The sequence below is a fragment of the Bos indicus genome, chromosome 11 (assembly GCF_029378745.1).
Source record: "Bos indicus isolate NIAB-ARS_2022 breed Sahiwal x Tharparkar chromosome 11, NIAB-ARS_B.indTharparkar_mat_pri_1.0, whole genome shotgun sequence".
Lineage (NCBI taxonomy): Eukaryota > Metazoa > Chordata > Mammalia > Artiodactyla > Bovidae > Bos > Bos indicus.
Genome location: NC_091770.1, coordinates 82,814,958 through 82,831,662, shown reverse-complemented (window position 1 = coordinate 82,831,662; position 16,705 = coordinate 82,814,958). Strand labels below are relative to the sequence as shown.

Below are 16,705 nucleotides of genomic sequence, written 5' to 3'. Positions count from 1 at the left end.
ACCAGCTGAGCCACCAGGGAAGCCCAAGAATACTGGAGTGGGTAGCCTATCCCTTCTCCAGTGGATCTTCCAGACCCAGGAATCGAACTGGAGTTTCCTGCATTGCAGGTGGATTCTTTACCAACTGAGCTATGGAAAAGAATATTAAAATTCCCATGATGGTGAATACAGAAGAAAAGCTCCCAAGGCTACAGAGGGTTTCCTTATGCAATCCGAACCCTCTGGTCCCCAAACCTCATAGGGGCTCATGACTCCCATGAGGGGGCCTTTTGAGACTCCACTAGACCAGAGGGTCCCAACTAGAATGAACTAGGAACAACCTCATCAGCCAAAAAAGTCATGTCAAGAATAAATTATATTGGAAAATACACCAGAAAAACAGGATGGGAATACACATTCTTTAAAAAAAAAAAAAATTTCTGAGGCAGGTATGGATGGCTATTTCTGAATTTTTCTGAAAGTCAGGAGAAAAATTTATCATCATTCAATTGGAAAGCAAAACATCTCCCAGCTAGAAATAGAGCATGTTGTGTGTGTGTTGATTGCTCAGTCTCGTCTGACTCTTTGTGACCCCATGGACTGTTGCCCTCCAGGCTCCTTTGTCCAAGGAATTCTTGAGGCCAGAATACTGGAGTGGATTGCCTTCAGAGGATCTTCTTCAGGGGATCTTCCCAACCCATGGATTGAACCCCGGTCTCGCATACTGCAGGTGGACTCTTTACCAGCTGAGCCACCAGGGAAGCCCATGTGACTGAATCACTTTGCTGTACACCTGAAACACAATCCTGTAAATTAACTATATACTTCAATTTAAAAAACAGTTACTGAAAAAAAAGTCTGCAAGATTGAAAAGCCTATCACAACTATGAATATAGCTTTAAAAGACAAATGAAAGAACACACTGATATTATCCGAGTGTGTGAGCATACAGAAGAAGTCTGCATTTCATTACCTGCTCACTGTTCTTCAGAGAAATGATGAAGCTGTGGTTGAGGGTTTCCAGGTGTGCCAGTGATTGCTCCAGATGATTCAAGGCATCTGCATAGGTCACCTGAGACCCACCAGCCTCCTCAGTGTCTTCTTCTAAGTTTCTTTTTCTTGGCTTTTCAATAAAATGTCTGACTGCCTTAATAGCCTTTCCAGTCATTTCTTTACGTGCTTCCAGAGACAGCTTTACCAACAATAACAAAAAGACAGTGAGAGAGAGGAACTGAACAAAGGTAAGAATCACCCTATGTATTACATGTGATGGATTTAGTAAAGTATTTGTGTGGTAGAGAGAACAAAAGTGAAATTTTAATACATAAACTTTAATGAATAGGACTTTTGCTATACTAGATTTTCTTCCATGAAGAAAACAAAAATAGGGTGGTATCATTTGCACTATTAAATGCATAAATATAGCTTTTTTAAAAATGCTAATACCCAAAGCAGGTGGTGTCATGGTGAAACATATTCAAATAGATTACTGGTTACAGTGAAAAAATGAGGAGTCATTTCTATAACCAATTCTGATAATTTATTATAAGGAAATAATTCAAAAGAAGAAAATAGTATAGGCATGAAGATTTTAACTGGAATAAGAATATAAAAATACGACTTTAAAAGCAATCCAATTGATAGTAGGAGAAATGGTAACTAGCGTATGACAAATCACTCGATAGAGTATATGCAGTCAGTAAGAGTTACAGTAAGAGTACAGCCATTATCACTGTTTGATTGTATCATTATCATAAAATGCTCAATTTTAGGAATCAGAAATCATAAAACTGTATCATGCTTACATTAAAATCTGAACTATACCTGTGCATGTGAAAAGTGAAAGTCGCTCAGTCGTGTCCGACTCTTTGCCACCCCATGGACTATACAGTCCATGGAATTCTCCAGGTAAGAATACTGGAGTGGGTAGCCTTTCCCTTCTCCAGGGGATCTTCCCAGCCCAGGGACTGAACCCAGGTCTCCTGCATTGCAGGCAGATTATTTACCATCTGAGCCACCAGAGAAGCCCAAACGTGAAAGTGAAAGTGAATGTACCTGTGCCTGAAGACAACACACACACTAGTCGTGACCACTGTTGAAGTGTTGAGGCTACGAGCAATTCTGTTCTTGACTTTCCACATTTTCTATAATAACGTTATATTTACTCATTTACTCACCAGTTGCTTACTGAATTCGGATACGTGACAGTCACTATGATAGGCATGCAATGCTTATATTTTTTTTAATATTTAAAATATTAAGTTCACTTGGCCTCAAGAATACAAATTAAGTCTCAACTTAACCCGTTTTGATAGGCGCACCACATTCTTTGGAGCCACTCTGGGGCCTTTCAGGCCCTGCTGGTTTGTGCCGCTCCGGAGCCAGATTTTAGTCGCCTGTCAACTGCTCAAGCACATTTTTACTAGAGCTGTAAGAGGATTCTGTGTTGATTTAACAACAGCAACAACAACAGACAAAGCATCCTAGGACCAAACCTCACCTTCCTATTACTTCTTAAAATCAGTCATGTTGTGTCTGGTTATTCTGAAAGGTAGGCACAGGCGTCAAATACACAGCACTAACAACCCCACCAGGAGGCAAACCTCCCCTACCCTCAATCCCCAACAGCTGCCTCCAAGTCACTGCACATAAAATTAATGTTTTATAATAGATGGCTGGCGTTTTCTTAGCCTCTTATATATATGGATGAAAGGTATCTTTAGGAAGGCACTGTTTTCACTGCACTGTAACTGTCTGCAAATACAGCTTCAGAACAAGTTCTGCAACCCCAGCACCTATGACATAAAATCAGAAGCCACCAGTGACCAGCAAGGATCGGCTACAGTATTGTCTCTTCCCCTAAATAATCTGAGAATGCCTTTCTGTGACTGAGAAATACAAGATATCCTAGAACCCGTGTTTAGTTCAACAGACCTCCCTACGCCCCCAGTGATGTGGATGGAAAGACTGAGCCCCAGGGAAGGTAGCTGATACATTTGGGTTCGTGTCGAGTGAGAGAGTGAAAGTCGGATTTCAGGTCCATGGTGACCAAGCCAGTGCTCCCCGTCAGTGTCCACCACAGTCACTCGGTCATGTCGGCCTCATCACAGGATCTGACTGGGTGAGCGAATAAAATCAAGACTTCACAGCCCCACTGGACCCTGTATGACTTGCCCTCCAGCTCACCCCACCTCTCTAACCCAGTGTCCTCCTTTCTCCCACTCTCAGCCTACTCCTGAGACACTGACCTCCCTGCAGGCCCACACAGCCTTTCTGCTTGTCGGGCCCTCTGTCTGGAATGTTCTCCCAGGGATCCTCACGCTCATTCCTCAGGACGTGGTGGAAAGGTCACATTATACATGCGGTCTCCCTGAGCACCAAGGAAGAGCGGGCACACCCTCCGTCCTCACGGGGCCACCCTCTCCTCATCCTGCCTGGCTTTCTCCTCACCACTGGCATGCTGTGCTCCTACTTGCTGTGGTCTTCACTGCTGTCTCCCCAGAGCTCAGAACGGTGCCGCACACACAAGAAGTGTACTGAACATATAAAGGAATGAACGGATGAATGACAACATTTCAAAATGATAGAAGCGTGAAAGCAGACTTGTGGAAGCAGGAAAGCTTATGACACGTGTATAACCACTAGTGAGCACTCAGACACAGCAGGAGTGGAAAGGGCCGGATAGAAAATGCTGGGCTTTGGAGGTCACTTACGGTCTCTGACGTGCACACTTTTGGTTGGCTGGCTAGTTCTCAGAATCCTTTAAGGGCTGTAAAAACTAGCTTAGCTAAGGGCAGTACAAAACCGGCTGTGGGCTGAATTTGACCTATAGGCTACGATTGACTGACTCCCCAATCTAGAATATTAAAAAACTTTAGCTGGAAAGATGAACTGAGAATGTCTTGACTGCCAGGCTAGCTACAGAATCTGACCTGCAGGAGTTCAGGAGCCACTAAAGGCAATTGGTATTCTGAAGATAATTGCATGGGAACATTTTAGTCGGTTTTTTAGTTTAAAAACACGTTGTAGATTTTTTAATGTGAAACTACAAGTATCTGAGAAAAACTGTCATCATTTCTCAAGCCTGCCTTTGCCTGTCCTTTCCAAATCAGTTCAGGGTTCACTCCTTTGAGATGCTGTCATTAACATCATCTCCTCCCTTATGTGTTCCTTTTAAAGCTCACCTGTATCAAAGAACCCATCTCACTGTTAAAATTGTCTGGTTACTCGTACATTTCCCCTGACTAAACAATGTGACCCTTCAGGGAAGAAAATGTGCTTTTTAAAATCTCTGTACCCCTAGCCCTTAATACAATGTCTAGCACATTGTAGACAAACCGAAAATAGCTGCTAAATTACTCAACAACTCTGCTCAACATAAGGGTGTGGGGGAAGAACCTTTAAAAGTCCAATGAAATAGCATGTTCTCAACATGTCTCATGTCTCAAGAAATTTGTGGTCCAGAATGCGCCCAAAGGCTCCCTAGTGTCTTATTCCTATAAGATGGCCTCAAAAGACTAAACTTTATAAGGACATTTTCAAGAACTTGAAACAAAACCTCAGGACTAGACGTATGTTGTCGGGACAAAGCCAGTCAGTGGCAATCAGAAGTCACGCAGGAAAAGGCAGCAGTACGTTAGACACTGGACATTAGGCAGCGAGGCTGGCCCCGGGCTGGGTGCTGGTGACACAGACAAAATGAGATCAGGTCCCTGTCCCGGGGGATGCTACATTCTAGCTGGAAAGACAGAGAGAGAAATGGCATTGCAAGGAGGCAGGATCCTTCTTCAAGTGCAGCAGGGTAAACACGACCTGCTGATGAGGACCTCCGAGGGGCAGTCTGTCTGGACAGGAAGGGGAGGGCTGGGGGGCGGGGGAGTGGGCAGGAAGGTTTGCTGAGGGATGCTATCTCTAAAGGGAGTCCTCAGGGGTGAGGAGGCATTAAGATGGGAAAGGAAGAACTTCAAGAGGTCTCCAGGTTAAAGGGGGTTGGGGGGATGCTGGGGTAAATGGATGCCACATGGCCTGGATGCCGAGTGCAAATAAAGGCCCATCAGAGCCTGAGAGAGGGAGAAGGAATGGGCCAGCACAAAGGGCACGTATGCTGGGCAAGAGGGCAGCTCTCTGTCACACTCGTGCCTGGGAAGGCGTGCAAGGAAGGAGCTGACACAGAAGAAGGACACAATCAGTGCTGCCGCGTCATGAATGGCTTGATTCAAAATTCACCAAGACAACTTCCCTTGTGTGCAGGGACCTTAAGGCTGATGAAATCTCACCAAGCAGATACTATTTTTCTCTTTTAAAAATGAATATAGTGTGACTTTCAGATAAGGTGGATATTTATAAAATGACAGGTGCCTTAGGAAAAGCCAGATGCTACCTACAGAGTCAGGGTGGGAAAGCCAGGCTTTATCTACCATTCACATTGCTAACATCAACTGTATTAACTAATCGAAAAGTCACAAGCGAATTATTTCACTCACACTTTGGTTTTAACATCACAGTTAATTTGAGAGACTGAAAAAACTTTCTTTGACTAATACAGGATAGAGAGCTATCCGTTCTTTCTGGGTTCTATGTAAAATCTCGCTCCACTTTTCTTTCATCTCCTTTTCAAGCACAGACACTCCAGGGCTTACCATGTGCTGGGCCTAGTTTTGGCACAGGAGATACAAAAGGAAATTAAAACACAATCTCTACCTTAAAAGAACATCCATCCTAATGGAAAAACCAAACACAAAAATAAGTATTCATAAAACGTGACAGAAATATAAACTAACTATGCAGGTGCAAGAAAAAGTATCTGTCTTAGAAAGGCAAGAAAGTCTTTACAAAGGAGGTGGCACCTAAGCCAGGACTCGAAGGATGAGCGAGGATTCCTGTGAAGAAGAGGGTGAGGTGAACTTGCAACATGGGGAATTTGTTGTTGTCCAGTCACTAAGTCGTATTCGACTCTTTGCGACCCCATGGACTGCAGCACGCCAGGCTTCCCTGTCCTTTGCTGTCTCCTGGAGTTTGCTCAAACTCATGTCCATTGACTCTATGAGGCCATCCAACCATCTCATCCTCTGTTCCCCATTCTCCTGCCCTCAATCTTTCCCAGCACCAGAGTCTTTTCTGGTGAGTCAGCTCTTGGCATCAGGTGGCCAAAGCTTCCAAACATTTCTGCCCAAGACCTGCACACTGTGTGCATCAAATCTCAATGTCAGAATATATGCGTGGGCATGTATGCATGTATTAAAAGCCCAAGTTTCATGAAACAATTTACCCCCTACTGTGCTGCTGCTAAGTCGCTTCAGTCGTGTCCGACTCTGTGTGACCCCACAGATGGCAGCCCTCCAGGCTCCCCCATCCCTGGGATTCTCCAGGCAAGAACACTGGAGTGGGCTGCCATTTCCTTCTCCAATGCATGAAAGTGAAAAGTGAAAGTGAAGTCGCTCAGTCGTGTCCGACCCTCAGTGACTCCATGGACTGCAGCCTTCCAGGCTCCTCCGTCCATGGGATTTTCCAGGCAAGAGTATGCAGTGGGGTGCCATTGCCTTCTCCGAGTTTACAAGCTATTCAAACATAAAAATAAGGATGCAGGTTTTGTCATAATGAATCATATACTTTAAAAAATCAACAGTAGAATTTTGCTCCTCTGCTTTAACTGTCAATTGCTTATATAATAAAAATGAATCTTGGAGGATACAGAGGCCACTTTTTCTTTGCCTTTTCCCTTATGGAATAATCACAGTAATACTATCATTCTTCAGCAAAGTGTAAATGGCCCTATCTTTTGTACTGTTTACTTTCAGCACTGACATAGCTAATACATCCCTAAGTTCTTCAACAACTTGAAGGTCACCTTTATCCTAATGAAGAGGGCCATGAAGAATGTTAGAAACGAGATGTTCCTGCAATCAGTAGTGAAGGTTCCTGTCCACTGGGGCTGTGAAAGCATTCATTCACATTTTCCATTTAAAAATCTTTTCCTATCAAATGCATGCATGGGATACATAACACAAACTGTTATTATTAAGAGCATTTTAAGTAGATCTAATGAGTTTATGTCAAAATCAAGAATAAGTATGAAAATCTAGATCTTATTCTAACTCTTACAACTATGTTGGATCATTCAAAACCAAACTGAACTGTTGCTAGATGTTTGAAACTGGGCTGAAAGGAATTCAAATGTCATTTTTAGATGTTCTAGGTGACAGTAAACAGAAAGAGGGATAAAGAAAAGCAGAAGGGGAACTGACTGTGCTGAGCACCTACTGACACCAAGATCTTTATTCTTGCTATTTTATTTAATCTTCAGGGTGTTTATTCAAGGTGTCCGTTACAGATACTGTGCTTGTCTCCCTTACGTCCACTTCATACCTTGTCTAGTAAATGCTGACCATGCCATGGCCATGGGACTGACTCAGGGCTGCCTAGGGTTAGTGCTGATGGAGTCAGACCATTCACGGTAATCCCACACCTCTCACCACAGTGGTTAGTTCAGGTGGTCGGGCCGACTGACGACCAAAAGCCACAGGAATCTGTTCAGGGGTGATGTAACCCCTGAATGAGAGGCTCAGGTTTTCTTTTCTATGCACACGTGGAGCTTTCTTACTCTACCTGCTGTGTATCGATTAGGAAGTGATGTAGCCTGTTTCCATCATTCAGTGCACTGAAGCAAAGAGCCTGAGGGTGAAACTAACACCACAGACAACACAGAAAAGAGAAACTGGCTTGTTGATGACCACTCATTGTTGAATCACCCAACCCCAAAGTCAGCCCCACCTCTGAGCTTTTGAGTTACATAAGCCAGGAAACTTTCTGCTCAGTTAAGCTAATTTAATTGGATTTTCACTTGTGTCTAAAAACATTCTAAAATTAATCTATATTTATATAGGAGCAATTATTATTCCCCATTATGTAGAGGAGAAAACTCAAGAGTCATTTCCCCAAGGTCGAGCTTGATGAGAAATCAGGAAGGTCTAACTATAAACCTCTCTATTCATCACCATGCTGCCACTCAAAGAACTTCACAACGTGTCTAAGATTCACCAGGATTTAATTTGATATGATGAAAGGCCACAATATTTGGTTCAATTCACTTCAGTCGCTCAGTCGTGTCGGACTCTTTGCAACCCCATGAACCGCAGCACGCCAGACCTCCCTGGCCATCACCAACTCCCGGAATCCACTCAAACCCATGTCCATTGTGTCGGTGATGCCATCCAACCATCTCATCCTCTGTCGTCCCCTTCTCCTCCTGCCCTCAATCTTTCCCAGCTTCAGGGTCTTTTCAAATGAGTCAGCTCTCTGCATCAGGTGGCCAAAGTATTGGAGTTTCAGCTTCAACAACAGTCCTTCCAATGAACACCCAGGAATGATCTCCTTTAGGATGGACTGGTTGGATTTCCTTGCAGTCCAAGGGACTCTCAAGAGTCTTCTCTAACACCACACTTCAAAAGCATCAATTCTTCAGTGCTCAGCTTTCTTTATAGTCCAACTCTCACATCCATACATGAACACTGGAAAAACCATAGCCTTGACTAGACAGACCTTTGTTGGCAAAGTAATGTCTCTGCTTTTTAATATGCTGCCTAGGTTGGTCATATCTTTCCTTCCAAGGAGTAAGCATCTTTTAATTTCATGGCTGAAATCACCATCCACAGTGATTTTGGAGCCCCCAAAATAAAGTCTGACACTGTTTCCACTGTTTCCCCATCTATTTGCCATGAAGTGATGGGACCGGATGCCATGATCTTAGTTTTCTGTATGTTGAGCTTTAAGCCAACTTTTTCACTCTCCTCTTTCACTTTCATCAAGAGGCTCTTTAGTTCTTCTTCACTTTCTGCCATAAGGGTGATGTCATCTGAATATCTGAGGTTATTGATCTTTCTCCTGGCAATCTTGATTCCAGCTTGTGCTTCCTCCAGTCCAGCGTTTCTCATGATGTACTCTGCATATAAGTTAAATAAGCAGGGTGACAATATCCAGTCTGTTGTTCCATGTCCAGTTCTAACTGTTGCTTCCTGACCTGCATACAGATTTCTCAAGAGGCAGATCAGGTGCTCTGGTATTCCCATCTCTTTCAGAATTTTCCACAGTTTATTGTATCCACACAGTCAAAGGCTTTGGCATAGTCAATAAAGCAGAAATAGATGTTTTTCTGGAACTCTCTTGCTTTTTCCATGATCCAGAGGATGTTGGCAATTTGATCCCTGGTTCCTCTGCCTTTTCTAAAACCAGCTTGAGCATCTGGAAGTTCACAGTTCACGTATTGCTGAAGCCTGGCTTGGAGAATTTTGAGCATTACTTTACTAGCATGTGAGATGAGTGCAATTGTGTGGTAGTTTGAGCACTCTTTGGCATTACCTTTCTTTGGCATTGGAATGAAAACTGACATTTTCCAGTCCTGTGGCCACTGATGAGATTTCCAAATTTGTTGACATATTGGGTGCAGCACATTCACAGCATCATCTTTTAGAATCTGAAATAGCTCAAATGGAATTCCATCGCCTCCACTAGCCTTGTTCGTAGTGATGCTTCCTAAGGCCCACCTGACTTCACATTCCAGGATGTCCGGCTCTAGGTGAGTGGGAGTGATTACACCTTCATGATTATCTGGCTCATGAAGATCTTTTTTTGTACAGATTTTCTGTGTATTCTTGCCACCTCTTAACATCTTCTGCTTCTGTTAGGCCAGGGAATGGCAAACCACTTCAGTATTCTTGCCTTGAGAACCCCATGAACAGTATGAAAAGGCAAAAAGATACGACATTGAGAGATGAACTCCCCAGGTCAGTAGGTGCCCAATATGCTACTGGAGATCAGTGGAGAAATAATTCCAGAAAGAATGAAGGGATGGCCACAATATTAATGGAGGGAATTTTCCAGATTTTCCAGGGTCAGTGTTAATTTAAAAGTGTTTTACTCTGTTCTCCTCATGGAAATTTTGTCATTTGATAAGTGGCATCAATTCATCATAGTCTTCCCCACATATGGGTGGAATGAAAAACTCGCTCATCAGATGACATACGCTAGGCAGAAAGCTGGTTATACTATGATTAAGGAACTCGCTATGTGATTCAGTGACCAAAAGGTTAAATAGCATCCTCAAAGGATGTTTACAGAAATGCATTATGAAAGCAGAGATATAGCACACATGCCTGCATTACAGTAATTAGCACAAACTGAGTCACTCTCGTGTCCATCTTCATCTCTCCCATAAAATACCACACTGGCCTTCACACTGGAGTTTCCCTGTGTCCAAGCTGGTGCCCTCTGTTTCTTTCTCTGATCATCACCAAGGTGATCTTTCTAAAGCAAGAATCTGAGGATGTCACTATCCAGCCTAAAATTTACGTCTAATAGGTCCATTCTCAGGATAGTCTAAAACCTTTAGCCAGGTAAGCATTCATTCATTACCAGGCTCTTTCTTCTCTCTGTAGCCTCATCAAGATACTTCTATCTATATCATATGTCTTGTAGTCAACTGAAGGCACTAGATTATCCCATGCCTGTACCAAACTGCCACATCTACCTGGAATGCCCCTCCTCTTTTAATTTTTCCCTGCATGACCAACACCCTCATTTATTAAGACTGGACTCAAATACCTCATCTACTATGAGGCCTTTCCTGGGTGGTCCCATCAACTAACTGTTAACCATTTTGAACTCACTGCTACCACATTACAAGTCATCAATCATATCAATTCTGAATCCTTCACTACTATATTTGTTTACCATCTCCATCTGTGAAAAGTTCCCCCTGATGGTAGGCAGAAAGAACCAGCATCCTGAGATGGATGCAATTAGACAGGGATCTTCCTTTGGGTACCATTACTTGAAAAGCTTTTGGCACCAGCCAAGTGGAGAGGGCATGACTTTCCATTATAAATCCCTTTACTGCCCAGGCAAGAGAAAGTATTCATAAAATGGCAATTAGAAGATAAATCTGCTTATAAGTTTAAAAGGTACTTAATAAATGAGAGAAGGGATCATAGGATGAACAAAGAATGGAGGAGGAGAGGGGGACCCACATCACTGAAGATTTATGGTTGAACAACGAAAAATTCAGAACCCTGAAGTCAGCCAGGCAGAGAATAACATTTCAGCAGGGAGGTAATTTTTGGATTTTTTGCCTTTCTTTTTTTTCCTAAATGTTAAAATACACTTTGGTATTTGCTGTACATTATTCTAAGATTGCTGATTTATTCTTCTGTCTTCCCCAAGACGTCCACCCCCTGTGAATTTAGAGCCCACAAGCCTCCCAGGAAGGAGTGTGTACTCTTTCTTGTGCTTTATTCATGGAGAAGCCTGCAAGGGCTGCGGAAACACAGCAGCTGAGTGCCTGCCAGACTCCTCCTCAGCAACAGAGGCATCATCATTTATGATTGGATGGCGAACATGGTCTTTCAGCCAATTTTCAATCTTACTAAATTATTACCATAGCCAATTTGAAATAATTTCCAAGCACAAACAGAGAATGAGTTTTCAGCTTGCCAGTCAAGCCAATAATCACGAGTACCCAAGATGGGCTTTTGCAGCCAAATTTCTCAGTCGAGGGAGGCCGTGGGAAGCAAGATTTGGGGAGCAGGCCTATCGACGAATCCTGACTTGGTCACATCTAGCTCATGAGACATAGTCTCATGAGCAGTCTCATGGAGCAGTCATTTAACATCCTTTAGCTTTAATTTTCTTATCTCTTAAAATGATGATAAAAGTATTTATTTCACAGAGGTGGCAGGACAATTCACAGAGTAACATTACAATAAATACCACCTTCCCCTTCTTATAGTATCTTATTTGAGGGCTGGAGGTGAAGAGGAAAACGGTTAATCCACATCCGTTGTTAGCCTAGATGACTATGAAAGACTTTTGGAAGAAAACATTAGTCCCTCTTATTGTTACAGGGTGATATTGACAGACACTCTAAGGGCCAATTCTCAGGCTGCTTCTTCTACAGGTCACAATACACAGAGTGGATGCCATACCCACAATCCCTCCTTGAGGAAGCAGCCAAACGGGCCTGTTAAACATAGGCTGTCTGCTTGGCAACAAAACTCTTCTGAATCTGACCACAGCTATATTCCTAGCACTGAGAACAATTTCTGATACACAGGAGGCACTGATGGTGTTTTTTCAGTCTTGGATAACAAATAACCCAAATTTAGAAGCTTAAAACATTGATTATCTCACAGTTCCTGTGATTCATGAATCTGGTATGGTTTAGCTAGGTGCCTCTCTGGATTAAGATCTTTCACGAGGCTAGAAATGAACCACTGGTCAGTCCTGCGGTTTCATCAGGTCGCTTGGTTGGGTGGCAGGAGATGCATAACCACAGTTACTCCATGGTGACTGGCATGCTTGGCCTCGCCATCTGGGGCTCTTCACAACAAGGTGCGTCGATTCCCCAAGAGCGCATGACCCAAGGAGGGGGGACGGCACCCAAGAAGGAAGCCACGGTCTTCTCAGAACTCACTTTGTAAAGGGCATCCTGTCACTTTTGCTGTACATATTCTGCTTGTTAAAAGTGAATTAAGTCAGTCCAGTCCACACTCAAAGGGAGGAGATCACACAGGGGATTCAACACTGGAAGGTCAAGCTCATGAAGGGTCATCGCACAGGCTGTCTTTCCCAGCCTATTCACTGACTCAAAAAACATCTGGTCAATGAATGAACAAAGTAGCCAATGATGCCTACTTGAAGAGATCCTGTGCCAAATAGGAAAACCAGACCGACTTCTAGGGAACTTTGTGGATTTTTCACTTTTCATAAATGGAAAAAGCGCAAGTGGGCAACTAATCAACTTTGGAAGCGTAAAGACGACATAAGACTTTTACCAGGCCAGCCTTTCTTTTCCTTAGAGTCTTGTAACAGGTCATTTTTCATAGGACTGTCTATGTTTTATTTATGAATAAGTTATATTACATCATATTATGCTTCAAAAACTATTGTCTATCCTTTGAGTATTCTACCTGCTCCCTTTATTCTGTGCCTTTGACAATCACATGGGAAACAATTTTTTTTAAGATTTGCTCCTTTTTGCTTATCTCCTAAGCTCCTGGCTTTCTGCATTTTCGTCAAGATAGGATATGCTTATCAAACAAAACTCTCACCTTGGAAAATAGAAGAAAATGGTGCCTTAAATGAAAAGGCATTTAAGAACAGGAATGGAAGGATAATGTTTACAACTGTAATAATACATACAATCTAGCTGAAGGTCAGATGAGAGCAATATATATTGCACATTTAAAAACCCTGAGATAATCACTACTATGTAGCATTAGTAACAAATACATGCCTGGAATATAGAAGGCATTCAATAAACATTTACTGATTATCTCTTCCTTTGAACACATGGCACTTATTAATATCCTTAATGATACTTCTTATATTAAATTATAAATTCATTTGATATGTATTCATACATTTATCCCAATCAACTGTGAGCTTCAAAAGGGCAAGGAGCTTGGCAGTCTTTATTTAAACCTGTTTACAGCACCTAGAACAACGGTACTGAAAATGTGCTCACATAAACAGTTTCTGAATGTATCTGGAATGGATAAAGTCACTCAGTTTGAAATCAAATAAGTCAAATGCTGACTACATCAAAACCAAAGATAAATAGGCAAAATACTGATGAGATTATAGGAGGAAAAAGTATGAGTTAACATTCAGTCACCCTGTAAAAGTGAGTAAACGTAATGCTTTACAGTCAAGTTTGCTAAGTCACTTCACTCGTGTCCAACTCTGCGACCCCATGGACTGTGGCCCACAAGGCTTCTCAATCCATGGGATTCTCCAGACAGGAACACTGGAGTGGGCTGCCATTTTGTTCTCCAATAGTCAAGTTCAGTATGATTATAAAATAGCAACAACAAACACCATTAAAATTTAGGGGGGAAATGGACAGCATATGCGTATGCCTGATGCGTACAGCTGACTGATCTTCGACAAAGAAACAAAGGCAATACAATGGAGCAAAGACAGTTTTTTCAACAAATGGTGCTGGAACCACTGGACATGCACATGCCAAAAAAAGGAAGGAAAAAAATCAATCTAAACCCGGACCTACATCTTTCACAAAAATTAACTACAAATGGACCTTATACTTAAGCGTAAAACACACAACTAAAAACTTTTAAGAGATCACATAGGAGAAAATCTAGATGACCTGAGTAGGGATATGAGTTTTCAGATATAATACCAAAGACATAATCCATAGAAATAGTTGATAACTAGACTTTACTAAAATTAAAAACTTTTGCTCTGAGAAATAACAATGTTGAGAAAGTGAGAGACATGCTACAGATGGGAAGAAAATATGTGCAAAAGACACATCTGATAAACTACTGTTAGATAAAATATACAAAGAACTCTTAAAACAACAATAAGAAAACAAGCCAGTTAAAAAATGGGCCAAGGACTTTAAAACACATCTCACCAAAGAATATATACAGATGGCAAATAAACATGTAAGAAGATACTGGATATCATATATCCTCAGGGAAATGTAAATTAAAACACCAGTGAGATACCACTACACACAGATCAGAATGGCCAAAATCTAGAACTCTGACACCATCAAATGCTGGCTAGGATGTGGAGAAACAAGAACTCTCATTCATTGCTGGTGGGAATGCAAAATGGTACAGTCACTTTGGAAGACAGTTTGGAAGTTTCTTACAAAATTAAACACACTCTTACCATATAATTGTACTCCTTGGTATTTATCCAAAGGAGCAGAAAACTTACATCCACATAAAAACCTACACATTAATGTTTACAAGAGCTCTAATCATAATTGCCAAAACTTAAGAAATGACCACATGTCCTGTGGTAGGTGATCGGATAAATAAACCAGTATATCCACACAATGGGATATTATTCAGCATTAAAAAGAAATAAACTATCATGCCATGAAAAGAAACAGAGAATCTCAAATGCGTATTACTAAGTGAAAGAAGCCATTCTGAAAAGGCTATGGAGCTTATGACTATATGTAGCTATAGTCTATATAAAAGCATAGCAAAAATATGGACACGGTAAAAAGATCAATGGTTGCCAGGGGTTTGGGCGGGGGTCATGAATAGGGAGAACACAGAGGATTTTTAGGGCAGTGAAAATACTCTGATATTCAATGTGGTTAGATAATAATGTCACTATGCATCTGTCCGCACCTACAGAAAGAACAACACTAAGGTGAACAGTAAGGTGAACTATGGGCTTTGGGTGACGATGATGTGTCAATGTAGGTTTATCAATTAAAAAAAAAGTATCTCCTAATGAGGGATCTTGAAAGTGGGGGAGATTATACATATATAGGGGCAGGAACAACTAGGAAACCTCTGTACCTTCCTCTTAATTTTGTTGTGAACCAAAACTGCTCTAAAAAATAGTCCTAAAAAATATGAGAAAGGAACTTTTCATTCAGAAAAGGATGGTCAGAAACAGTGTCTTCTGAGACAAACATGCATTTGACATGCATCCTTTCAATTTAAAAAAATTATGAAGATCAAAAGATCTTCATTCACTGTTGTAATGTATACACAAAGATCAATGTGGACATACACACACACTGCTGCTGCTAAGTCGCTTCAGTCGTGTCCGACTCTGTGAGACCCCATAGACGGCAGCTCAACAGGCTCCCCCGTCCCTGGGATTCTCCAGGCAAGAATACTGGAGTGGGTTGCCATTTCCTTCTCCAATGCTTGAAAGTGAAAAGTGAGAGTGAAGTTGCTCAGTCGTGTCTGACTCCTAGCGACCCCATGGACTGCAGCCCACCAGGCTCCTCCATCCATGGGAGTTTCCAGGCAAGAGTACTGGAGTGGGGTGCCATTGCCTTCTCCATATACACACACACACACACCAGTAATTAGAAAGACATGCATGTAGTTTCTTTGACTTTAAAGTTAGTATGTTTGATCTTAAATAAACTAAGATCCACTGACTTACATGTAAGAAAGTATGTATGCATTATGGAACTACATCAGCTTTAAGGGTTTGGTTTTTTTTCCAATACTTTTTACCATTTTTCCATTTTGGTATTAAAAAAAAAAAAAAGCTGATGTAGTGCCATAATGAATACATACTTTCTTATACGTAAGACAGTGGATCTTAGTTGATTTAAGATCAAACATACTAACTTTAAAGTCAAAGAAACTAAATGGCATGGACCTAACAGAAGCAGAAGATATTAAGAAGAGGTGGCAAGAATACACAGAAGAACTGTACAAAAAAAGATCTTCACGACCCAGATAATCACGATGGTGTCATCACTCACCTAGAGCCAGACACCTAGAGCCAGACATCCTGGAATGTGAAGTCAAGTGGGCCTTAGGAAGCATCTCTACGAACAAAACTAGTGGAGGCGATGAATTCCAGTTGAGCTATTTCAAATCCTGAAAAATGATGCTGTGAATGTGCTGCACTCAATATGTCAGCAAATTTGGAAAATTCAGCAGTGCCCACAGGACTGGAAAAGGTCAGTTTTCATTCCAATCCCAAAGAAAAGTAATGCCAAAGAATGCTCAAACTACTGCACAATTGCACTCATCTCACATACTAGTAATGCTTAAAATTCTCCAAGCCAGGCTTCAGCAATACGTGAACGGTGAACTTCCAGATGTTCAAGCTGGTTTTAGAAAAGGCAGAGGAACCAGAGATCAAATTGCCAACATCTGCTGGATCATCGAAAAAGCAAGAGAGTTCCAGAAAAACATCTATTTCTGCTTTATTGACT

The 16,705-nt window shown here is 41.8% G+C and overlaps 1 protein-coding gene across 2 annotated transcripts in view; it reads right to left on the bottom strand.

Annotated features, from left to right (window-relative positions):
• NBAS (NBAS subunit of NRZ tethering complex) overlaps positions 1–16,705 on the bottom strand; it is a 333,473-nt gene that overhangs the window by 62,469 nt on the left and 254,299 nt on the right. For both annotated transcript variants that reach the window (XM_019970679.2, XM_070799115.1), the window contains one exon: positions 953–1,171. In XM_019970679.2, the coding sequence (XP_019826238.2) occupies positions 953–1,171 (219 nt within the window). The remainder of the gene's footprint in view (positions 1–952; positions 1,172–16,705) is intronic.